This window comes from Carassius carassius, chromosome 46 (genome assembly GCF_963082965.1).
Source record: "Carassius carassius chromosome 46, fCarCar2.1, whole genome shotgun sequence".
Lineage (NCBI taxonomy): Eukaryota > Metazoa > Chordata > Actinopteri > Cypriniformes > Cyprinidae > Carassius > Carassius carassius.
Genome location: NC_081800.1, coordinates 23,073,222 through 23,100,337, shown reverse-complemented (window position 1 = coordinate 23,100,337; position 27,116 = coordinate 23,073,222). Strand labels below are relative to the sequence as shown.

Genomic DNA, 27,116 nt, shown 5'->3' with positions numbered 1-27,116 from the left:
ACAACATGTCACTGAACAACACCGAATAAGAGCTTGTGCTCATTTTGCACAGAACTGAAAAGCGAGCTGAAGAATCTGGATGAGACAGTGGTTGAGTAGACGTGGGCAGCAGTTTGTGATGTTTCTTTCTGCACACACGTTCCACTGTCTTGGCCTTCTCTTTCGTTTGCTGATTATCTGATTGTAGCTGCTAGTCTGAGTTGTATCGTGTCTTGTAGAATCATTTGTTAATATATTTTTTAAATGTGTATTTTCTATTATATTTTTTAAATGTGTAACAGTTTCTCTTATTTTTATTGATGCTTTGTAATAAGATAATAACACAAAACTAAAATCAAGCAATTAAAAAAAATAATAGCCATTGAAAAAAATACAGTAAATTCATTACTTTAAATAGATTATGGTTGAACTGGAAACAGTATCAAGCTTCATGTGTCTTGCAGAATCATTATAAATTTTATTTTTAAACCTTTTTTTGAACAACATTGATGCATTTTTAAAATAATAAGAAGAAGAAGACCATTTATATTATACTATATTGCAATTTAATAAAAATAAATAATATAAATAAAATAATCTGCCGGATGATTGGATTTTTTCTTAATATTTTTTTAAGAATTATTATATTTTTATTACGTGTTTTTTGTTGTTTCTGTTGCTGTAGAATAATCATCATAATAAAAAATATAGCAATAGATTTAAAGAAATGAAAAGAGAATTACTAAATTATTGATTGAATGATTTTAATTAATCAATAATTTATACATTTTAAAATACATTTATTTTATTTTTACTTATCACTGGAACCTTACTGAATAAAATAAAATAGAACTACATATATATATTTCCTTTTTTTAGTTACTGAGTGATTATTACATTATAATTTTTTTAATAATTAAAAAAACTGCATTGTAGTTGCTAGTTTGACTAGTTGCAGTTTGTCTTGAAAGTATACACACCAGAAGAAGGTCGTAAATGGTCAAGTTGAACACTTTACCTTATGGGATTTAGTGCCTTTATACTGCACATTTTGGCAAGTAATCTTTCTGTATTTAGAAAAAAAAGAGTAATATATCATGAACACATCCGAGATTAAAACTCTGAATACTAGTGCTGAAGGAGGCAGTGTGCATTCTGTCATCCTGCCATTAGTTGGCAGGTTACGGTTTAGCTTGAGCTATTACTGAGGAAGGAAAGTTAGAGATGGCTCTGGCGGCCCTGAGCTAGTAGTGGTGGGTTTATGAATGTTTTCTCAGGCTTGGCACTTTTGGAAGCTTTTGGCAGCTGTGTGTGTGTGTGTGTGTGTGTGTGAAGCTGAGGGTCATAATTGAAGTGTAGGCAGTAAGCCTGCCCATCACTAGACCAGGAGCAGAGCTGAAGCCAATCTTAGCATGTGGTCAGGTTCGACACACGGTCTGTAAGCAGAGCAATACAGTCCCTGGACAACGTGTGTTCTGTTTCCTATAGTGATATAGTAACTATAGGACTATAGATTCCTATAGTCTCTGTGTATGCTTTGTAAATTTAGATTTATGTATTTGTGCATTGTGTTTATCTGTAGTGTTTATTATTATTTTTTTTTTCAAATTAATAATTCGATTTTATCCATCCATCCATGCATCTATCTATTATTTATTATTTAATTATTTTATGAATTAATTTACAGAGCAAATGTGCCAGTGATGGTAAAAAAAAGAAAAAAAAAGAAAGATAGAAAAATACTTTAACAATTACATTATTTTTGCATTTCATTTGAAAATGCAAGTCAGAAAACGTACACTTTTGCGCCCCGTTTCACTTCTGTATTGCGATCTATTATTTCAACAGGGAAAATTGTAGGATGGAGCTTTTTGATGAGTTGCACACAATAAGACCAGACCAGTGAATAGGGTCCATTTTGACTTTAAATAAGTGCACGTCTGTGTTAGTGTGCATGTTTTGACTGGTTAGAGTAATAGGCAGTGAATGCGCTTTGACATCATGGTCATGCTGTGTTCTGAAACTCACACACGCGTGAACGCAGACCGCTCAGCCCGCGGCTTCATGTAGCTCACCACAGAGAGAGAGAAAGAGAGGCTCCTCTAAGCTGCTCTTTGATGCCGTGCTCTTTTCCTCGTCTGACACACACCAATGTTTGCTTTACTGCCTCCCAAAATCAACCAAGCGTGCCTCCTGTGTGACCCCCTCAGGACAGGAAGTCTCTCTGACTGCAGGAAGTGTAAATCTTTCCCACTTCACATCACTCGGGGCTGAATTTGTCTTAAGCTCCTCGCTCTTAGGAATTCAAGAATGAATTCCCTGAAGTTCAGAGAACATTTGTCAGTGTGTCGGGTTTGAGACCACTGTCAGCGGGTTTGCAAATATATTACAAAAGCTCCAATCTTCCGAAATGAAACAAGGAGGAATATTGAATTGTTTTCTGTCTTTCACGGCGGTTGCTTGTCAGATCGTATGGTACAAGGCAGTCTGTGTGACATCACAGTGTGTCTTTTATGTCTTTTTATATTAAGACAGCTCACAATGGGCGGCATTTTATATTTAGCAATCACGTCACGTAGTGACATCCTCATTGATATGTGAAATTGAAATGTTGCTGCACAAACTCATGCAAGATTATGGCTAATGTTAGCAATATTTTGCCTGTAAAAAAAAAAAGGAAAATTATGTCTGAAGTGAAAGAGAATTTGTGGACTGCTCATTTATCAGAGCATGCTCAATATGGGCAAAAGTATTAGGACACCTGACCATTACTTCAACAGACATCATGAATACATAGACATTATAATGAATTTGGTCCCCATTTGCAGTTAATAACAGCCTCCGCTCTCCTGGGAAAGCTTTTCGGAAGATTTTAGAGTTTTTCTGTGGTAATTTTCTTTCTTGGTCTTGCCGCTCTGACTGGTGCTAATATCTATTAGAGCTGATTTTGAGATCTACTCGAATGCTTTGTTCTGTGTTATTCTCTCTTTCTTTCTTCAGAAGAGCGACTCCTCCTCTGCCTCTCACTGTCACACATGCATGCTCTCTCTCTGAGTACAAATGGCTTCAGAGTGCATTAAAGAAAAGCACTCGGCGTACCTCAGAGCTCTTATTATGATCAAAAGCCTTCATGCCTCTCAAATTTTCAACCAACCAGTGGATGTTACGAGTGTCTCAGGTAGTGTTCACAATACCATACTATCACTCTGTAAAAAAAACAAAAAAAAACAAAGGTAAAATATCTTAGTTGAAATAAAATGCAAAGACAAATATTTTACAGACATTTTCATTAAAGGTTTTACAGAGAAAACTAATACATTTTACAGATTTTTCCTTGTTTCAATTATGATATTTTATTTGAATTTTACAGTTTTTGTTTTGCAGCCGTAGCTGCCAGTCAATTACCATTTTTTACGGGACTTTTTTTTTTTTTTTTTTTTTACAGTGCATGCAAAGCTGAAGAGCAGCTAATGTATTCAATAGCATAACAACAGTTCAGCTGTTTTCAAAATACTGTTGTTTCCAAAAACATGCTACTTTTCTCATCTAGTGGTAATATGTGTGAAAAAATGTCACATTGCTGGTTTTTAATGTCACGTTGTAGGCCTATTGTGCAGACAGCTTTTACAGTCGAGCGAGTTGAGGAAATAATGAAACACTCTCCCTCAAGTCTCCCTTTCAAGCCACTTTAGGAAATTCAGAGTTTGTTCAGATCATTAATGTATTTGTTAATGTAAAAATTACTACAATTTTAAATGTCAACCTACAGCATGCAATGAATTACTTGAGTTCTGTGTCATCTTAAATCACATCAGCTTATGTGTGTGTGCATGTGCACATTAATCATTAAAAAACTTTTTTTGTTGTTTTTTTAATTAATTTGTTAGTAATGTACACTATACCGTTTTAAACTGTGGGGTCAATAAGAAGAAATTGTACTTTTATTCTACATGGACACATTGATCAAAAGTGACAGTAAAGTCATTTATAATATTACATTATAATAATTTAAATTAATGCTGTTCTTTTGAACTTTCTAACCTGGATCTTGGAATAAATGTATCACAGTTTTCAAAAAAATATGCATCAGGACAACTGTTTTCAACATTGATAATTAAAGATGATTCTTGAGTATCAAATCATGATATGAATGATTTCTGAAGAATCATGTGAGACTGGAGTAATGATGCTGAAAATTCAGCTTTACATCAAAGGAATAAATTACTTTTTCAAATCTATTCAAATAGAAAATAGTTATTTTAAGTTGTAATAACTGTATTTTTGATCAAATAAATGCAGCCTTGATGCATCAGACACATCCTTCAAGGACAGTTAAAAAGTCTTCTGAATAGCATTTAAAAAGTTATTGTCACTTTTTTTAAGCATAACTTTAGCATCCTTTTTGTATAACTAATTACTTTTTCATAGACTATGCTGCAATTTAATTACTTTAAATAGGTTGTAAATCGAACTGGAAATTATAAAAAACATCATTCTTAACATTCCCTTCTCGACTAAATGTTTGATCAGACTGTGAAAATGCAAAGTTACCATTTTGCGAAAAAAGTCCCAGCTAGTTAGACAAGCCATTTTATTGTGTAATTTGAGCTAAACTAGAGGTTTTAAATTTTTGTCTTTTCTCATTCAGAACTATACTTTTACACACACACATTTTATTTTTTTTAAATAGCATTGCAAACATAGCACCTGTGTGAATAAATGCAGGGCTGTTCCTTCAGCGAGTGTGTGTTCCACTGAAGAATGAGTGTTAATATGGGATTATGAATCCATGTTCTTACCTCACTTATTTAAAACATTCTGACAGCTGGTGCACTCGTATTCTGCTATGGCTGAGCGCTGCCATCTCTCAATATACAGCTCTGGTCTGACGTATGCAAATGCATCTGTCTGTGTGTGTGTGTGTGTGTGTTTGTGTGTGTATTATGGTATTTTCAGAGCTAATTTGTAGATTTAAATATGCATGCTGTCAGATGCACAGCAGTACACTGCTTGTGTTTATGAGGTGATGAGAGAAAATGCACATGATAATGAGAGATGATCAATGCACAGATCGCTAAATCCAGACGTTTTTATGTGTGTGTGTTTCTGCAAGAAAAAAATTGGCTAATAAAAACTTAAAGAATAATGAATAATAAGAATAGAATAGAAAATAATAGAAAATAGCAAACAGATTAAAATTGTTGAGCCAAAAAATTACAAAAAAACACTTTAAGCACAATTTATTTATTGTTTTATAGTCTTATTGTTTTTAATAGCATTGTTTTTTTTGTTTTTTTTACAGTTTATCATTTTCTAGTATATGTGCACCACAGGGCTGGCTGTATGTCTGTACTTGCTGTATATTTGTGCTGAGGATGTGGGAGTGTATTTGACGCCATGGTAGTTGAGAAAGTCAAAGAAGTCAAAGAATTGAAAAAGAAAGGAAAAAGACTGAAAGGTGTCACTGTTTTAAGACTAAAAGCAGGGGAAAGAGGTTTTAGACGCAGGAGGAAAGAACCTAAGAGCTCCTTTAATCGCAGGCTCCCTCAACCATGCCCTCAACCCACTTCAGTTTCCCAGCATGCCGAGCGTTAGTCTGATCACAGGATGGGAAACCACTGCAAAGTCTTCTTCTGACCACACACACTCTCCTTCTGTACTAAAGTACTACTCCAAAAACTGTGAGAACAAGACAAAGATAAGAAGACCAGACTGAAGGATGAATAATCAGCTCACTTTCTCTCTCGCACACTGACCCAGCTTAGAAATAATAACTTAATTCCTGTTAAACTCTCCTCTCACACGCTTACAGATGCAGACAAAGACAGAATATGAGCTGTCGAAAACGTGCAGGCTCCATAAGACTGGAAGATGGATGGATAAACATGACAGAGGAGTGTTAGATGAGGGTTACCCAGATGGACAAACAGAAAGACCGAGAGAGGGAGAGAGTGAAACAGATGGACAAAGAGGGTGAGAGGCAAACAGCTGAGAGGAGAACATGAGGAAAAAACAGATGGACATGTAGACTACCATTATGTATGTGTGTGTGTGTGTGTGTGTAGGGGAAGGGGAAATCCAGAGAATGGTTATGTTGCAATACTAGCATACTGTTACATCTGTAGTGTGCATATAAACACACACCAAGATATTGCCCACCTAACTTGCTTCAATCTACAATAGTTTACAGCTTTTTGTAAGTAGCCTGTAATGTCAGACTAAGCCACTACATTTGTTCAATACTGTGACAGTAATTCAGCTTTATTTTATTATTTATTTTATGTTATGTAATGTTACGTTTTATGTGTTATGTTGTTGTTGTTTTTAGAAGACAGCTTAAACCAGATAATATGCAAGGCTGTTTCCACCACTGAATAAAAAATAATTGATTTTTATCTTAGAATTCTGACTTAATAACACAATTGGGAGTTAACTCAGAATTGTGAGAAATAAATCCACAAATATAAGTCCCCCCCCCCTCAGATTTGGACTTTATAACTAGCAATTGCAAGTTTAAATCCTGCAATTTTGACGGTATATATTGATAACTGTGAGATATAAAGTCAAAATTACGAGATATAAAGTCAGAATTGCAATTATATATATATATATATATATATATATCATCAACCAAGATTTTTTATGTCATTGAATCATTATTTAATCAGAGTGCCAAGAGTTAAAATGATTTTCTGGATTTCATTATTTATTTGGAGGGATGACAGGCTGTGTTATGCGTATTATATTTTCATTTAAAGTAGACTGCGGTATGCAGTGAACACTGTGCAGCTTGTATTCTGTTCTGTTCTTTGTAGCCAAAGCATGTTTGGTTTTAGAGGTTTATTTGACACTTTTATGTTCATGTTCCTCACAGTTCCCCGTGACCTTATTGGTCGGCTGAGCTAATGAATTTTCTGCCTGGCCAATCATCAGCCCCCTATCAGTCCAAAAACACCTGGAGTTACTCGTATCAGGCACACTGGATATCTGGATAGTGAGGTCTTTTTTAGCCCCTGGTGAAAGGTGCCCTTTCACAGTGATCCTGGATCAGTCTGCCTGCACAGAGCTCAACCAGAGCAATTATGACTTTGTCACAAAGTATTAAAAGGGAAATGCTTTTTTATTAGTACTGGCTGTAAAAACGAGGAAGCCATTAGTTTATTACGGACAGTTTTTCACAATATCATTTTTTTATACTCTGATATTAAATTTGTGTGGTTTGGCCTTAGAGGATCTCAGTTACAGAAAAGTACAAAGACATCTCATTACCTCATGGAGTTATTTATTCACATGGAACCAGTCTGTCTCTTGAGTCATTATCTTCACGGGATGTTTTTAGAGAAGAATATTAGCCAAGTGAGAAAATAGCATTAGATTTGGTAACACCTGCTGTAGTGCTTGTGAATAAAATTTATTATAAATTTAGGGAATATTGCTCTTCATATCTCAAAGTCTACTTTAGATCTATCTGCCATCTTTCAGGTATGCAGCAAAGATTTATGAATATACTGTATACGTGTATGTGGCTTAAGAAATTTGTTTAAAAGTCTTGGTTTGGTAAGATTTTGGTTATGTTTTTTAAAGAAGTCTCTCATGCTGACCAAGTCTGCATTTAATTGATCAAAAATACAGAAAAAAAAATGGTAATATTGTTTTTATATTTTGTAATTTTTTTTAGTATATTTTAAAATGTAAGTTATTCCTGTGATGCAAAGATTTTTCTGGTATGCAGATTTGCTACTTAAGAAATATTAGATTATTATCGATGTCCAACATTTTTATTTTATTTTATTTTTTTTATGGAAACCATGATACATGTTGATATCTTTGATCAATTTAATCCATCCTTGCTGAATAAAATTATAATAATAATTATTATTATTATTTAATCATACTGATCACAAACTTTTCAACGGTACAGTATATGTGCCAACAGTAACAGAGAGACTTAAATATTATAATATTTAATTTAATACAAGTCTGAATGTTCAATCACCCCTAATATTAAATGAGAGCACGCAAAAAAAACAAAAAACAGATCATATTAATATTAATATGAATGAATCGCTTACATTTACACTTACAGTTTATATGGTAATTCTTTAAGCAGAGAGGAATAATATGTTTTTGAAATAAATTAATTATGATAAAGTATTCTGATAAGCTGAAGTGTTCAACTAAATTATTATAATTTACTACATTATATAGCCTATCATAGAAAGTAAAAGCAGTTGCAATACAATACATATCATACAGCATTATAAGTGCCTTTAATACTGTGCATACAGACTTCTAAGAAATGGAATTTGTTGACGATTTTGAGAATTTTCTTACATATTTTGTGTTTTTCTATCATTTATGCATTCCTCCAGCTTCATTCGAGTGTGGACAGGGGTGATGGACGAACCAAATACATATTAAAAGGTGAGGGGGCCGGTTCGGTGTTCGTTATTGACAGCAGAACAGGGAACATCCACGTCACCAAACCCCTTGACCGTGAGGAAAAGGACCAATACCGCCTTATCGCCACGGCAACAGACCGGCAGACGGGCCGAGCCCTGGAGCCTTCATCCCAGTTCATCATCCGTGTGCAAGACATCAATGACAACCCACCTGTGTTCCAGGACGGCCCTTACAGCGCCACCGTGCCTGAGATGGCCAACATCGGTACTGCGCTTGGCTGCACACACGCAAATGATCTCTGACTGCTGTCAGCTGTGTTTGGGAGAAAAGACGGAAGGTCACATGCTCATTGAACCTTGACTTTGTCAAAACTACCTTTTATTTCATCTCTCTCTCTCTCTCTCTCTCTCTCTCTCTCTCTCTCTCTCTCTCTCTCTCTCCCTAGGCACATCGGTTATTCAAGTGACAGCCACAGATGCTGATGATCCAACGTATGGGAATAGTGCCAAACTTGTGTATTCAGTGGTTCAAGGCCAGCAGTACTTCACCGTGGACCCGCAGTCAGGTATGTGTTCAGTTTTATTCTTTATGATTAGAAATGTAATATTTAATATTATGTCTTTCAAGGTTAGTTTATAAAAGGCACGTTTTACGTACAACTTGCACCAGCTCAAACCCTCTTTTGGCATTAAAGGCACAATATGCAAGATTTTTTGATTAAAGTATCCAAAAACCACTAGAACAGTGTAATATATTTTGCTGACTTGTGCACTTACATTATCCCAAATGTTTCCAAGAATGTTTAATGTCATACACCCTTGATTTCCGGTTTTATTTAATATAATACATGGAAACACCAAAGACGCTTTAATATGTTATGCGTGACGAATGCACAGAGTAACATTATAACACAACTTTCAACACACTCAAATGTATCTAGTATGATAAAACAGCATTGCTTTTACCCCACATACACATGAAGTGGTCGGCTGTGGGTCGCACTCGTCTCTCTTTAGCAGTCACTCCTGTGGCCTCATTTCGCTTCCATGGCTTTCAGTCCCACCCTGCTTCATACTACAGTGATGGTAATAAATCTTTAATACATTATTAGTGCTCGAGTCCCGCTGTATTGCATCGGCTGTGGGGATGAAGATGACAACTCCCATGATTCCACACTCAATCACAGCAGCATCAAACTGTGCCTTTGTTTCTTTGTTTGTTTTGAATAGTATGTGCGGTCTCTAGCGGTAAAAATTACATATTGTGCCTTTAAAGGTTATACAGTATATTATATTGACAGCAAGTGGTTGAAATGGGAACTGCAGTCCTAATTCAAAATATTGGAGGGTTAGTTTCTCCCACTCTTCCTCCTCAGATTCATGCAGGTTGCTAGATTGAGTACACACAATAGGAACAAACACATCTGACAATGAAAGGTTTACAGTAGCAAGTTGACATGGCAAATGTTTTATTTGACGGAAACTGGGCGGAGGAGGCAACCTGCACCACATTTTTTTGAAAAACATTAGTTTTTAGACAAAATTACGCGCTCTGTGTTAATGGCTTCATATGTTGTGTTTTCTACCAACTGGCAACCCGGGGTGTTGAATACTATTGGGTAAATTAGCAGCAGGTGAAATCATACAGACCAAAGCAAAAACAGACATTCCGGCATGGAGCGCACACTTCATAGTGGCTGTAGCATTGTTTTTCTGAGAAAAAAGTATGTGCACTTTGTATGTTTTCTTTAATATCTGCAAACATATTTTTATGCTTTAGTACATTCAAAAAATGACATACAGCACCTTTACTAAACACTACTTAAGTAGGGCCACGTAGTGAAACATTAGCGATGAAAAGGCATGGATTTTGTCAGTACCGGGTGTGTGTTCACAGTGTGTGGGTGTGTTCACTGCTGTGTGTGTGCACTTTGGATGGGTTAAAAGCAGAGCACGAATTCTGAATATGGGTCCCCATACTTGACTGTATGTCATGTCACTCACTAGTAGATTGCATGTACGTACATGATTAGCATCGGTTCTTGTTTGCGACCCTGCTCTTATGTGCACTGCTTTTGGTAGATTGCATTGCGCATTGAAAAGCGCTGGCTGTGTCTGTGTTCTTTAATTTGTGCATTTTAATTATAAATTGTAAAAAAATTCACCAAAACAGGTCTAATATTTGTAAAAAAATAATAATCATTTTCCACCCTCATTTTCACTGTGAAAAACACTCAATTTCAAAGGATGTTACTATTTGCGGTAACAAAAGTAAACAGCTGTGATTGGCTATCTTTATCACACCTGACCCACACCCCCTCTTTTACAGCATGTCATGTGTTTTGACACTGGAGATGGCAAGTGCAGTGATAGAGCTGTATATGTTTGAGCCTGAGGCAGAAGAAATTGAACAATGCAATGCAACCACAATAATTGCAACGGTCTGTTTCAATGTGTTCATTGCTTTTGCTTGCTTAATTTCCAGTATATCAGTTTAAAAGTACCATGATTACTTGTCGTTTTACAAAAGGCTCTGCATATACAGTACAGTATGTGCTTATTTTATTCGCAATAAAAATTCAAATCTGGCCATTTCAGAAGAGTAGAAAATAATAATTCATGTTTTTTACTGCAGAGTTAGTTCTGAGTTATGAAACTTGCAGTATTTTTTTGCTGTAAAGTAACCTCTTATAAGTATGAAGAACATTTTGGTTCTACATTTCATAACCCCCTTAAGTAAAGGATTTTTTTAGTAAGTACAAAGCATGTTTGGCTGTGGTCCAACAACAGCATTAGACACATAAACTCAGCTCATTTTTTTCTTTTATTTTTAAGATTATGAGTATTGACTAGATTCTGTTCTACTCTATTTTTTAGATTTCAGCACAAAAGAATGATCCATTTTTAAATGTTTTTTAATTTACTAAAAATATTAAATATTGAGTTGTTTTTTTATAAAATGTTTTGTCCATTAAAAATGTAGTTTTTTTTCCAAAAAAAATATATATATTTTTTTTGAAGTGTGTGTGTGTATTACCATTCAGAAGTGTGGGAGCAGTAAGGTTACATTTTTTATTTTTTATTTTTTTCCAAAAGAGACCGGCAATGATGGCATAGGAAAAATATTTTTGATTGGCTTGTGTTTTTCAGTACATTCTGATTCATGCTTTGAAGATTAATATGTCAATTTGGCAATTTAATCTATGTTCCCCAGCTAGATAAGATTATCTTGGTCACAAGTCAGCAAGATCAGCAACAGTGTAGAATACATCAAAGAAAAGCAAAGATTTAAGTGTTCAAGGCATAAAAATGGTTGTACAATAAATGGACAATTCTCACTGACATGTAAGAACAAGTGACTGTCCCATCTACTGTAATACATGTTGGACACATCAGAAGCAGTCAGATCTGTATTTTATCTGTATACATATCTAGTTTTTGTGGGTGAAACTCATGGCAGGACAGCAGTGTGATGGTGTAGGATGTTCAATATGATTGCTTTTAATTCCCTTCAGTTTTACCTAATTATCTTACTGGCATGAAAATTGCTCAGTATTGTCAAAGCAAAGTGAGGTTTGCTGTGAGTGATCTGTTCCTGTCTCTCTTGGCAGGTATCTTGCGCACAGCGGTCCCTGATATGGACAGGGAAGCTCAGGCGCAGTACCAGGTGGTGCTCCAGGCAAGAGACATGGGCGGCCATCAAGGGGGTCTGACAGGGACAACCACTCTCACCGTGCACCTCAGTGATGTCAATGACAACCCACCTCGCTTCACTCAAAGTGAGTCACGAATCCAGCACTACTCCAGAACACAAATTCAGTTTAATACAGTCTGTCTGCTCTTGTTTACTCCACTTTATTGTTCTGTTGTGTTCAGTTTAAGGTATTATGTTTTGTTGTGATCTATTCTTGTAATCTGCTGTACTTTATTATGCCACTTAATTTTATTTTAATCTGTTCCAGTCTAGCCCAGTCTACTAAACTTTGTTTTATTCTTGTTGTTTGGTCTAGTCTAGTCTAGTCTGGTCTAGTCCAGTTTACTCTGTTTTGTTCTAGTCTATAGTCTATAGTCTAGTCTAGTCCTGGGGTGCGTTTCCCATACGACGTAACTCGCTGATTAACCACCACAGTATGATGCATTGAACTAGCTAGTTACAACTGTTTCCCGAACACGGTCGCATCTCCGTCATTTGGACCACATTAGTTCAACAACATAGGGCCATTGTTGATGACGTCACACGCATGTGGTGGAGAAATAACTTCTGCTATTTAACCAATTAGACATTTCTAAGATACTGCTGTATTGAACATGGCACCTGATGACTAATGTACTATGTTTTGGTCCCTGTCATGTTGCTTTATTTGATGTTTGATTGATGGCGGGTTCCCTCTTACGTCATACTCTGGGGTTCCCTTAGGTATTTGTGCAAATGCGCACTCTTCAAAAAAAGGCACTTTTAGAGGACACACAAACATACAGTTTAAAATGTATTTATATTTAAATATAATGTAATATATAGGTTACACTGCATGTTAACTTGCTTACTGTGCCCAAAAGCATATTTATTTAAGCCAATACACCTTGCTAACGAGAAACTATGCTTCTAACCACAGACCGAGAGCTGTTGTTTCTACCATTCAATTCAATTCAAGTTTATTTGTATAGCACTTTTTACAATACAAATCGTTACAAAGCAACTTTACAGAAAATTGTTTCTACAATATTTAGTAATAGCTTATAAGTGGTGACTGTCAGTTTGTGCACGTATGACAGGATTTGTAGAAAAATTAATACAAGACGTAGTCAAGCCAGATGATGAACATTATTAATATTATTAATAATTAATAATTATTATATGATGCAGTCACACTTGTAGCAATATTTGTTAGTTCTGTTGTTGATTCAGGGTTAGCATCATCTGAGGTCCTCTGATGGTCAGCATCATCTCTTCTCAGGTGTTCTGGATCCAGACTGGAGCTTGTGTAAATCCTAGTTACCACAGGATGTAAATCCCGTGGCAAAACATAGAAACAAATAGAGACATCATTAGCATAGCTGCTGTTCCAACAAAGTAAAATTAATTAGTTTAACCCAAGCTAAAGAATAAGAATGCACATTTGATACAACTACACTCACATTTTAAGATACATTATTCAAATGCTTGGCGAAAGAGATGCGTTTTTAATCTAGATTTAAACAGAGAGAGTGTGTCTGAACCCCGAACATTATCAGGAAGGCTATTCCAGAGTTTGGGAGCCAAATGTGAAAAAGCTCTACCTCCTTTAGTGGACTTTGCTATCCTAGGAACTACCAAAAGTCCAGCGTTTTGTGACCTTAGGGAGCGTGATGGATTGTAGCGTGGTAGAAGACTAGTTAGGTATGCAGGAGCTAAACCATTTAGGGCCTTATAGGTAAGTAATGATAATTTGTAACTGATACGGAACTTAGCCAGTGCAGAGACTGTAAAACTACCTGTAGGACTACCTGTAGCTTGTTTATTGAAGAAGCAGGACAACCACCTAGAAGTGCATTACAATAGTCCAGTCTAGAGGTCATGAATGCATGAACTAGCTTTTCTGCATCAGGAACAGACAACATGTTTCGTAGCTTGGCAATGTTTCTAAGATGGAAGAATGCAGTTTTTGTAACTTGGGAAATATGATTTTCAAAAGACAAGTTGCTGTCAAATATAACACCCAGATTTCTGACTGTAGAGGAAGTAACAGTACATCCGTCTAGTTGCAGATTGTAATCTACAAAATTCTGTGTAGCGTTTTTTGGTCCAATAATTAATATCTCTGTCTTATCCGAATTTAATTGGAGAAAATTATTGGTCATCCAATCTTTTACATTTTTAACACACTCTGTTAGCTTAGATAATTTAGAGGTTTCATCTGGTCTCGTTGAAATATATAGCTGAGTATCATCAGCATAACAGCGGAAGCTAATTCCGTATTTTCTAATAATATTACCAAGGGGCAACATGTATATTGAAAATAGAAGGGGACCTAGGATGGATCCTTGTGGCACTCCATATTTTACTGATGATAAATGAAATGACTCCCCATTTAAGTAAACAAAATGGTAGCGATCGGACAGGTAGGATCTAAACCATCTTAGAGCCTGTCCTTGAATACCTGTATAGTTTTACCATGTAAGTTTGCGACGCTGTTTGTGAATGTTCGTTTGAACTATGGTTTTGGGAAACACAGAGGGCCCTATTTTAACGATCTAAATGCAAAGTGTAAAGCGCACAGTGCAGGTGCACTCAGGGCGTGTCCAAATCCACTTTTGCTATTTTAACGACGGAAAAATGGTTGGCGCGCCCGGGCGCATTGTCTAAACGGGTTGTCCCTATTCTCTTAATAAGTAATGGGTGTTTTTTGGGCGTAACGTGCAATAAACCAATCAAGAGTCTCATCTTCCATTCCCTTTAAAAGTCAGTTGCGCTCGTGCCATGACGGATTTGCTATTTACACGACGGAATTTGTCAAGCGCAAAGACAGAACGCGTCTGATAATATCATATAATTTAAATTAAAGGCCACTTAAGTGTACTTAAAGAGATTACACTTTAATGACAATAGGTCTTAACATGCTTAAGTGCACTTTATAAAAATGCACTTTATGATAATGTCTAATTAAGTATTACTTAAACATACATTTTACATAATTTTGATTTTATTGTATTTTAAATAAGTATTTTTATATATATTTATCAATATACTAAAGCACATGTAAAATAATTTATTTAAATTTCAACTTTAGTGTGTTCTCAAAAATTACATTTGTTAATGTATTTTAAATGGATTACTATTTAGACTATAATATATACTATGTGCATTAATGCAATTGATAAAAACTTCAATACACTTTCTTATACAGTATACTCCAATAAAACTTTGAATTGTTGAAATTTTCATCACCAGCTCCTGCTCTGTGAATTCTATAAATTAAATTTTCTACATAATATTTTCTGAATTTGTACTGTATTTGTATGTAATAGTACCATCATTTACATCTGTGTACAGGATACTTTCAATATCATTATGTTGCTCTAAGTCACTTAAACACACATTTAAGTGCATTAATTGCAAGCAATCTAAACCAAATTAATTTGGATTCAAATAGCCTACATTTGGTTTCTAATATAGGCTAAACTGCACTGTAAATTGACTTTTAGTTAGGTGAATGAGTTTATTCAACGAATTAGAACAACTTGAACTTGAGTAGAAATGGAAAGCTTGAAATAATACGTAACCATGCAGTGTCTCTTTTGTTTAATGCACATGCGCCAAAATATTACGTCATGATGGTGCACTACTTCACCAGTTTTTGAAAAATGCGCGTGTGCCATGAGTGAGGAAGGAAACAAACAAGAAGAGGACAACGGAGCATCACGTTTGGATGATTACAGATGAGACATTATGTGCTGCAGAGAGCGAATCAAGTAAGTATATCTTCATATATGTTTTCTTTATCCTTAATTTAGTCTTGGCATTCGTGTGGCTTTCATCATTTCATCAGCAGTTCTTACTATATGAACTCAGGAGGTTGAATTAATCGCATAATTTATCTCTGACTGCATTCTGATATTGGAATGCGATCGCGTGTGTGGACTAAACAAATTGGCGCTACTGAACAAAATTCAGAGATCTGATCTTGTAATATTTAATGTACATAATCAATATTATAACCACCAGTAAAATATCAACCACCTCTAGAAATAATGCTGTTTTTTCTTTTTCTTTTTGCATTTGAAGAGCGAGATATTCCGATGCTGCTTGTGTTTATAATGTAATATGTTTCTACTTATCTGGAGTTATTCATTTTTGCAGTATCAGTACAGTTTTGTTAATGGAGATACAGTGTGGAGACACAGACCAGTACTGAAGAGGTGATGTTAGATGTTTGTAATGAATTGTTGACCAGTCAGCTCACCCTGATCACTCATGACAAGCTAAAAGTGCTATATTAAGTCAGTATGCTTATGGATTTGTACTGCTTTGAATCTTTTCCATTTGCAAGTAATATATTTCTTTCTGTGCATTTACAGACCCTCCTCTAATCAACATATATTTTACAGGTAACAAACCAAAGGACGAGGACAGTAGCTTTTCTGTGCCAGCCGTGGTACATACAGGAACATCCTTCGTGAAGATGTGTGAGAGAAGCTTGCAAGGCATGATTAATATATATAAAATTCTCTCACACATCTTCACGAAGGATGTTCCTGTATGTACCACGGCTGGCATATATATAAGAAAAAGGGATATTTATATACTTTTGGTAATTGGTAGAGTTATGTTTTATTCCCTGTAATGTAGCAATAATAAATGTTTGTAAAAATGTCATCTAATTTTAAAGCCCAGTGTCAATGAAGATGGTGTGCTCAGTGGAATTCTGCTGTTTATGGGAAATCTGAAGGAACATCTCCCAGTATTCTTCTACCATGTTGCCCTGATGATTGTTGTAATGTTAATTCAGCTCTTAGGTGATGGAGATGTAGTCAAAAGCTTACACACACCTTGCTGAATATACTTTTTCATCAGGGCAGTTTTTTTTTAACCTCTCTACCCTCTTACTGCTTAAATTATTATCATTTTTGCTGATATGCAAGGTGCATATAAACTTTAGACTGAAACTATAACCATTGATAATGGCTGGATATGATTTATAACAATTGTTATTCTTTCTTTCCTCATGGAATTTTTTTGGACTTTCCTGCCTCTTTGGATCATTTTTTCATCTGTTCACACAGACTGTGGAGACCTGGTGTGCAGCTTCATGACGTGAAGTTTAGTGCTTCTGGGACATTGACAGACAGCACGTCCCAGCAAGTTCATTTGGAGGTCTATTTTTTTTTAATTAATTAATTAATTAAGTCAAACTTGCATTCACTAATGCTGGAGTAAGATTTTAGAAGAAGATTTTCGGTCCTGTTTAATGTTGGTGCTAGTAAAGGTTTGAGAACTAATGGCCTGGTTTCACAGACAGGGCTTAGACTAAGCCAGGATCATAGTTCAATAAGGACATTTAAGTCATTTTCCTTGACATGCCTCAGAAAAAACATTACTGGTGTGCATCTTGAGACAAAACAAAGGCACTGGTATTTTTAAAGATCAGTCAGTGAAAGTTTCTATCAGTTGAAACAGCTCAGAATTACATTTTAGTCTTGAGCTGGTCTTAAGCCTTGTCTGTGAAACCAGTTGTACAAGTAACCCACTTTGGTAATGTTTTACAATAATGTCTCATTTGTTGTACATGGATAGATAATTTTTGTATTAAATGTGTGTCGTTTGTGTGTTAGTAATCCTATATGTTATGGGGACCAAATTACTCCATAAGTATAGTAATACCAGTAAATTTTGACCTTGTGGACATTTTTAGGTCCCCAATGAGGAAACAGGTTTACACATCTTACAGAATGATGTTTTCCATGATGGTGAAATTAACATTGTTCTCCAGACTCTTTCTAATAAGTGAGTTGAAGTGGTGTAACTGTATAGTGTAGGGTTTTTCTTGTGCATCAGCAAAAAACATTTTTGTTTATTTGTTTTAGAGATTGATTTGTCAATAGATGTATAGGGTTTACCATTTTGTGTTTTTGCTTTGATTGTAACTAGGTTATTAAGAGATTATTATTATTATTATTATTATTATTTAATATACAAAATTTCTATTTCATTACCTGATATTTGACATTGAAGTATATTCAATGTTATATTTTAGTTCACATTAATTGCTTATTCAGAAGTAAATATTTACCATATTTCAAATCACATATAAAATATACTAAAGTCCCACTTAAGTTGTTCAAAAATATCACTCAAAAGTTAAACTAATTGCAGGTAATGTCATTTAAATTGCAAATGGCGCCGGACTGAAACTAGCAAACAAACTTGCGCTGCGCCTTGAGTTGCATTGCGCCGGGTGTATGATAGGGCCCAGGGCCCGGTTCCCCAAAACGTTCTTATCGCTAAGTAGTTCTTAACCTATTCCTTAACCTCTCTCTTAACCTTATGGCACGGTTCCCGAAACGTTCGTACGCTAAGTATATCTTCTGTAAGTCATAGTTTCGTAAGGTTGGTCTGGACCATTCGTAGCTCTCTCTTAGCGTTATTTGAGCTCATGACGCTACTGTACAGCCCAGCGCAGCGAAGTACAAGTCAAACTATGGTATGTTGACAATTTTGTGGCTCAACAATGATTTTCTGTTATTTTTTAAGACTCATAATAAATTATGTTCGCAATGGATACAGGCCTATTTATGAAGTTGACTTTATGTGGTTACAGAACTAATAAGGTGGTAATTAGCCTAGGCTTTTTTGTAATGTAATTAAAGCGAATTGGCAATCATTTTTTTGATAATTAAAATCTGGCAAACAATTTGGCTCTAAATGGCTAAGATCTTTAAATGGGTAAGCATGGTGGTGTCCAGTAAGCGACCAACTATCGATCCAACGTGTTCTTGTATTGAATCAAAGACGGAGTCGGACTCGGAGCCGTTTAGTCCATGTCAGTTTTTTTATTCGGCAAAACTTAAGCCCTTTTGACATTTTGCCTGACGTGGCTATATTTAAAAAAATCCCCTCCCAAGACAACTCATTGTGGAGCAGCTGGACCTTCCCGGACCTGCGCTTTTTTTTTTTTGCTACAGAGAGATTCATCGAGGTCGTGGGACAGGCCTACAGCCTAATCAAGACCTCTGTGTGGAAGTGCGTCCACACTGTCACCAACGCCCTTCTGCGCCATGCCGGGGATTGCATCCTGGTGGATGGCACTCATCCCTATCGCCAATCCATCAGTGAATGATCAGGCGTAGGCTACTTATCGCGAAAGGAAGACGCGGCCATAAATGTGCAGGTTATAGTGGACTATAGGGGTGTGATTTCTTACCTGGTGGCAAGGTCCAGCAACACTTCAAGTTCCTCTGACGAGAGGCTTGGTGCCCTTTTTTACGTTGCTTCCCCAGCATATTTTGTATCTAACTCTCTCTCTCTCTCTCTCTCTCTCTCTCTCTCTCTCTCTCTCTCTGTTCATTGTAGATAGGTTGCTTTTTATTAAAAACATAAACCAATTGCAATCAATACCGCATTAAACAGAAGTAACGGCAGCTGCTTGCCAATCAATTCTAATTGTAAAGTACCTTGCCATTAATATTAAAGTGTATTATATAATTTTTATAAGTCGTTAAACCCATGTCAAGAAGCGGCACAAGTGGCACAACGGGATGGATGATTAGCGAGGGATACCCAGTTTGTCTTACCGTCACAACATATCGTGTGAACATTACTGACCCTTTGATAATTTAATTTATAGTCTATATTTTACTGATAACTTAAACTATGTTAAAATAAATGTTACTGTAATAATTTGAGGAATGTTTCATTTGCATAGAACGTGTAGTCTTTCTTAATGCTGTGTTGCACCTTCGCGTAAAGTGGAAAATCGATTCATGAGCAATCGATGCCAACTAATTCAGCACCCTGACTTTGGACAGCGCTCTTGTAACGTTGGACGTAAGAGGCAAAGAAGCTTCCTAAGGGACACTTCGGGGAACACACTTAGAAACATCAACAACTTTGGTAAGATATATCTTTCGATGTCTTCTTAGCGCGCTAAGAGTGAACGTTATCGGGGAACCGGGCCCAGAATCGTCAAACTATGTGGGTAACGACGGAACTTGCAACCATAGTTGGCTAACGATGCTTTTGGGAAACGCACCCCAGTTCTGTTATCTAGTCTAGTCTATATAGTCATTTCCACTTTACTATTCTATTTTAATCTACTCTTCTCTGTTGTATGAAAGAATCATATCTTCTGTTGTCTACTCCACTCTCCTATTCTATTCTATTCTATTCTATTCTATTCTATTCTATTCTATTACTTATTACTATATTTTATTTTATTGTAATCTGCTGTAGTCTAGTGTAATCTGGGCTGGTCTAGTCTAGTCCAGTTCTGTTATGTTCTAGTCTAAGTCTATATACTCATCTCCACTTTACTATTCTGTTCTATTCTACTCTACTCTATTCTACTCCACTCTATTGTATGAAGGAATCATATCTTCTGTAGTCTACTCCTCTATTCTATTCTATTCTATTCTATTCTATTCTATTCTATTCTATTTTATGAAGGATCATGTCTACTCTAGTCTACCAGTTATAGTCTGATCTATCATACTCTGGTCTAGTCCAGTATTCTCTGTTCTGTTCCAATCTGTTTTTGTCTGGTACAAATGTAGTCTTGTCTAATCTGGTCTAGTCTAGTCCACTCTGTTATATTCTAATCTACTACACTGCACTGTTTTATTCCAGTTTTTCTAGTGTATCTTCTCTGGTCTAGTGTAGTCCAGACTAGTGTACTCTGTCTATTATAGTACAGTCTAGTCTACTTAACTTTCTTCTATTTTAGTCCTGCCTAGTTTATTCCAGTCTAGTCTGTTCTAATCTATTTTAGTACACTACGCTGTTTATTCCCTATCTAGTTTACAGAAGTTTTAGTCTAGTCATCTAATCTGTTTTAGTTAACTAAATCTATCAAAAGTTATTTTTGTTAATTGACAAAAAGCCTAAATAAAGTAAAATACAAATATTAGATGAAAAAATAGCCAAAATAAAATAAGTTAAAGTACTACTATTACTAAAAATAAATTAAAGCTTAATAGAAATATTTAAAAAGAAACTAATAAAATACTAAAGCAAAAGCATGTAACAAACTACTAAAACTTTAAAATTTAAACAAAAAAATATAAAAGCCAATTCAAAATATTAATAAATACTAGTATATAAGATTGTTTCAGACTAGTCTACTCTGTTTTGTTCTATTCTAGTCTAGTGTTCTCTGTTCTGTTCCAGTCTTAGTCTAGTTTGGTCTCATTTATTTTCCATGAGCTCTCCTTCAGAGCAAATCAATTCTGAATTTATTGGCTATTTTGTTATGAAGATCAAGGAGCCACAGTGTGGGCTCTTTATATACCTGTCAGCATACACACTGCCCATTAGCTCCTCTTATGACATGCAGTGCACCGTTTGCTAACATCACAAATGCTGTTTCCACGTCCACGGTCAAACTACCCAGCAGGAAGAGAAGAGATGTGGGCATTCAGGTTTGTGTGTGACATGATGTAACCTTTTGAAATGGATTCATGCTTTATTTCTCTTCTACTTTAAATCACTCTGTTCTATTTTCCTGACTGCACTTCTGTCCACTTGTTAGCCGCGGTGAGCTTATTACACGCATACTATTCATGCAGCGGATGCTGTCTTATTGCAGTAATTGATTGTCAGCTCAAAGACGTGAGTGGAGGTTTGGAGACTGTGGGCGTGATGTCAAAAGATGACACGAGGGACCGACTTGCGTCTACTGTATTATATTCTGATTGGGATGTGATCCTATCAGTCGATACACTAGAGAATCATGAAGTTCGCAATTAGTTAGCTGCATAATTCAATCGCATGAACTGTTCAAAATAGTTTATTTCCCTAGAAATGTGTAATAACGTTAGCTGAATATCATAGCTTATGATATTTGTTGTGCTTCAATTATATAATCACTTGTGTTCATCGACTCCCTGAATCCATCTCTATATCACATGTCTCTTACAAAAGAACAGTATGTTTTTTTTAGAATTGCCCTGAAAAAAAGCTATAAGACAAAATCATTTATTCTGTTTTAGTTTATTCTAGTATAGTCACGTCTACTTAGCTTTATTCTATTTTAGTCTTGTCTAATCTGGTCTAGTCTACTCTGTTCTGTTTTAATTCGAGTCTAGTGAACTTGGTTTGATTCTAATCATCTAATCTGGTCTGGTCTAGTTTAGGTCAGTCCAGTGCACTTTTGTTATAGTTAATAAAAACTCATCAAGCATCATCAAGACAATGTGGAAAAGAACTGTGGGCAAGAATGGGCAAAGCATGCTGGTAAACCAAAGAACACATAAGTTTTGGAGCTGAAGAAGGCAACACAAAATTCTATGCAAAAGTATAATTAATTGGTAGATTAATCTGTTTAATTTCACAAAACATTTTAAGATGTTAAATCATATTTTTCACTGTGATTGCTGATTCATACTTCACACTCCAAATTAGCCCCACAGGTTTGTGAATAAAGCAAACAGCAGCTTAACTGTGAAAACAAACAGTTTAAAAGCAACTGAAGAAATGAATTCACAACATCCTTGACTTTTTAATGGGTTACATTTAATTTGTTGTTTTGAATATGAAGAACATAAGAGATTTGCACCTAAAGATGAATGGTACTGCATTTATGTTATCATGTTTACAATATGGGAAGTAAAAAGCATCTTTCATAGACTAACCAGCACTTATGGCTGTTTTGATTAATGGGGTGACAAAAAAAAAAAGACTGGTCTAAAATTAGTAGTGGGTTAGACATGTGCCGGTATTTGGTAATGCAATATATCATTGCATTTTCCCACTGAAGCTAAGCAGGGCTGAGCCTGGTCAGTACCTGGATGGGAGACCTCCTGAGAAAACTAGGTTGCTGCTGGAAGAGGTGCTAGTGAGGCCAGCAGGAGGTGCTCACCCTGTGGTCTGTGTGGGTCCTAGTGCCCCAGTGTAGTGATGGGGACACTATACTGTCAACAAGCACCGTCCTTCGGATGAGACGTTAAACCGAGGTCCTGACTCTCTGTGGTCATTAAAAATCCCAGGAAGTCTTTCGAAAAGAGTAGAGGTGTGACCTCGGCATCCTGGCTAAATTCGCCCATTGGCCTCTGACCATCATGGCCTCCTAACAATCCCCATATCCGCTGATTGGCTTCATCACTCTGTCTCCTCTCCACCAGTAAGCTGGTGTGTGGTGGGCGTTCCGGCGCACTATGGCTGCCGTCGCATCATCCAGGTGGATGCTGCACACTGGTGGTGGATGAGGAGAGACCCCCTGACAATGTAAGCGCTTTGAGTGCCTAGAAAAGCGCTATATAAATGTAATGAATTATCATGGTAATAATGAATATGCACAATATTGATATCGTGGGCACTTCTTAATACTGTGAATAATTATATATAACAAATTATTCAGAATTTGGAATGCAATTTAAGAATAATTTCCTCATTAACTGGTCAAAATGCACAACGCCCTATATGCTGCTTGAAAGATGCAGGTGTACACTGATGTAAACAAGCAAGCAGAGCCGGACAGTAACGGAGTACATTTACTTGAGTACAGTACTTAAGTACAATTTTGAGGGATCTGTACTTTACTCGAGTATCATTTTTGAGGAGTACTCATGACTTTACTCAAGTACATTTGAGATGCAAATATTGTACTCTTTACTCCGCTACATTTCTATCCATAACCGTAAGTACCCGTTACTTCTTCTGCCCCGTCCACATGGAGATGGAGCTTACCCCAATCCTATCTTTTTATTTCCTCGTCTCAAGAAATATCCGCGTCCACATGAAACCACAAAACGATGTAGTATACATGCCAGACCAGCAGGTGGCGATGTAATTCTGCCACAGAGATACACTTAAAATGGAGAAGAAGACATGGACTTACTCATAAACCTTGCGCGTGGTACACAAACGAACATGGAATAATACATTTATCAATCTGTGTTAATGCTAGTTAATAAAAAGACAATCGTTCAGTGTTTGTTCATCTTTTTGTTGCTGTGACGTAGCGGTGTCTGACTAGGGGCGAGACGTGGGCTGATGAAGTCATCGTTTCAGAAAATATACGTATTCGCTGTCCACATGAAAACACAAAGGCGCGTTTTTCAAATTTATCCACTCTGGGATCCGGTTTAACAAAAAAAACATCGGTTTCACTCTTCCATAATGCCTGTTTTCGTGGGGACGAAACGCCTATCCGATAAAAAAAAATTGTGCGTATTCACAGAAACGCGTCTCCGTGTAGGAAAAAAGAAAAATCTCAGAAACCCTCAATTTGTTGTTTCCCTCTCAAACATGATTGGATTGTGTAGGAGCCACTGATTGGGACAGCCTATCAGCAATAACATTCAGCTTTCTGCCAAAGACTTAATGACATTTGATTGAATTGAAGTACAGTACACACACACACGCAGAGTTGTCACACATAGATTGTGTGTGTGAGAATGGTGTTATTCAGCTGAAAGTATTTTCGCCTGCCTTTGCCTGTATGTCAATGTGAGAGAAAGGGGCTCAATACTGTCACTCAAATGAGCTGAATTTTATTTTCTTTCTTTGTACACTGACCTAAACACAGCTGATTACCTGATTTTCTTTAATCATTATTATTTTCTCTTCTATGCTGCATGTATAATGTGGTCAGGTTCAGAGGCGTGTCAGAACATTGCTATATTGCCTTCTTTGCTGATTTAGGTTTATTGATTTAATTGCTGAAAAAAAAGAGAAACTCACATTTACACACAATTGCTGAATTGTCTTTTCTGATATTACACATTAATGTAAGCTGAGCATTTGCTTTGGTGTTCTTGAGTATGCGGTGTATTTAACACAGTCAGGTTCAAATGTGAGTGCAAAAAATTCATTAAAACTCTTCTGTCAGTGTGTTGCCATTGTGCTATTGCCTTGTGGGCAAGTGAGAAATGTTAAATAAAGCAACATGGTAAAAAGATGAAAATGACTTGATTTTACTTTCAATTCCTTTTACATTCTCCAAGGTATTAACATGAACCTTTTTTCATAACTCCATGTAGGACGTTTCTGTACATAAATGTAAGCACTGTGGCTGTATACAATATTTAGAAAATGTACTCTTGTACTCTTGATACTCAAGTACTTTTAAAAACAAGTACTTCAGTACTTTTACTTAAGTAGACATTTGACTGTAGTACTTTCACTTGTACTTGAGTAAAATTTAGCAAGGGGTATCTGTACTTTTACTCAAGTAATGAAGCTGTGCACTCTGTCCGCCTCTGCAAGAAATGAGAAGCACATGGGGGAACAAGTGAGAGACGTGCTGAATGAAAGCACATTCCCTCTCAGACAGCAGATGGCGCTGAACTGCAGAAAATGCAGCCCTTACCATGGAAACCCCATTAATAAAACAGCTACACTACTTTCTAAAACATATTCAAATCATTTTATGAAGTGACGTACACGCGCTAGAGATCACTTCAGGCGCTTTCCGTGCTTGCGCAGACTAAGCCAGAGTGTGCACACACGTCACACAACTTAAAAACGATATAAATACTGTTCGTTTTCTTACACAAACTGCTCGTTTCATGTCTTAGGTCATCAATGTGTACTTACGATGGGGAATTGTTTAATTTGGACTCCTCTGTGCATGCTCTTTGAGGTGGTGACCATAGACCTCCATTATATGAGTCACAGACAAGAACGGTTTGACCTTAAAATATCAAAATGGGAACTACTGCGGAAACAAAGACACCTACATGTTGGATGCCCTTTAGGTAAGCTAAAACATATCAAAATTTAACTTGAAAGTGAACCATCCCTTTAACTAATGAGGTCTTATTGTAAAGTGACACCTGTCATAATCACAAATGAGAGTGCCCGTCATGGCCACCAGAGGGCACTCCAAACTGGGCTTTACATATCCATTGAACTCCATATCCCATTCACCCCGCACCTGCCACTCTTCCTACAACCACATACACACACACACACACACAGTGACTATTGCACTAGATTTCCCACAAGCTCCATTCTTGGACTCTGATTACTCTCCAGCTGCAGCTCGTTGGATTTTAGTATTTAAGATGCCAGCTTTCTTGTGTTCATCGCAAGGTCTTGTTTTACTATGGTTTACACTTCTGAGCATTTTCTATTGTCTGCCTATTGCTTTTTTTGTCTGTTCCCTGGTTTACGATTACTGCTGCCTGCCTACTGGACTATATTGCTTATTTTTTGGACTGTGATTCTCAGCTTGATACCCTGACATTCTGCCTGTGTACCGACCATGATTCTGTCTGTTCTTCCCTGTTGTGTTTGCTATCATTGACCCCTGCTTGAACGACCACGATGTTTCTTATTAAAAGCTTGCAAGTGGATCTAACGTTTTGTTATTACCACTGCGTAACAGAAGACCTCGCCACGAATGGATCCAGCGGCTTATCCAACGAACATTGGTCAGGTATGAACACAGCCAGTCTGTTACTAGCACTGAATCAGGGCACACGGACTATCGAGCATTACATTGGGGAATATTTGGCTTTAGCTAATGGCTCAGAACTATCAGACTGTCTATTAATAGACTTTTTCTGTGATGGCCTTAATCAACCTTTAAAGTCTAAAGTAATTCATGAGGGTCCTCGTTCATCATTCTGCAACTTCTTGGATTATGTTCTGTGGACTCCTGGATAAGCGTTTACTGTGGTTGTTGTTGAGGATCTCAATCCTGCATACGCTCACAAAATAGCGAGCCAAGTCAAGTCACAGTGGGTCTTCCTGAGTCAAGTCAAGTCACCATTGATCTTCGTGAACAAAGTCAAGTCACAGTTGATCTTCATGAACAAAGTTAAATCACCAATGATCTTTGTGAGTCAAGTCACTATTTACCCCATGAGTCAAGTAAAACCACAGTTAAACTTCATGAGTCAAGTCAAGTCACAGCAGATCTTCCAGAACTTCATCACATCACAGCAGATCTTCCAGAACTTCATCACGTCTCAGCAGATCTTCCAGAACTTCATCACGTCTCAACAGATCTTCCAGAACATCGTCACATCTCAGTAGACCTTCCAGAGCCTCGTCACATCTCAGCAGACCTTCCAGAGCCTCGTCACGTCTCAGCAGAC

General features: G+C 36.5%; 1 protein-coding gene across 2 annotated transcripts in view; it reads left to right on the top strand.

Annotated features, from left to right (window-relative positions):
* LOC132129789 (cadherin-11-like) overlaps positions 1–27,116 on the top strand; it is a 91,234-nt gene that overhangs the window by 33,921 nt on the left and 30,197 nt on the right. For both annotated transcript variants that reach the window (XM_059541554.1, XM_059541555.1), the window contains exons 3-5: positions 8,352–8,646; positions 8,828–8,947; positions 11,993–12,160. In XM_059541554.1, the coding sequence (XP_059397537.1) occupies positions 8,352–8,646; positions 8,828–8,947; positions 11,993–12,160 (583 nt within the window). The remainder of the gene's footprint in view (positions 1–8,351; positions 8,647–8,827; positions 8,948–11,992; positions 12,161–27,116) is intronic.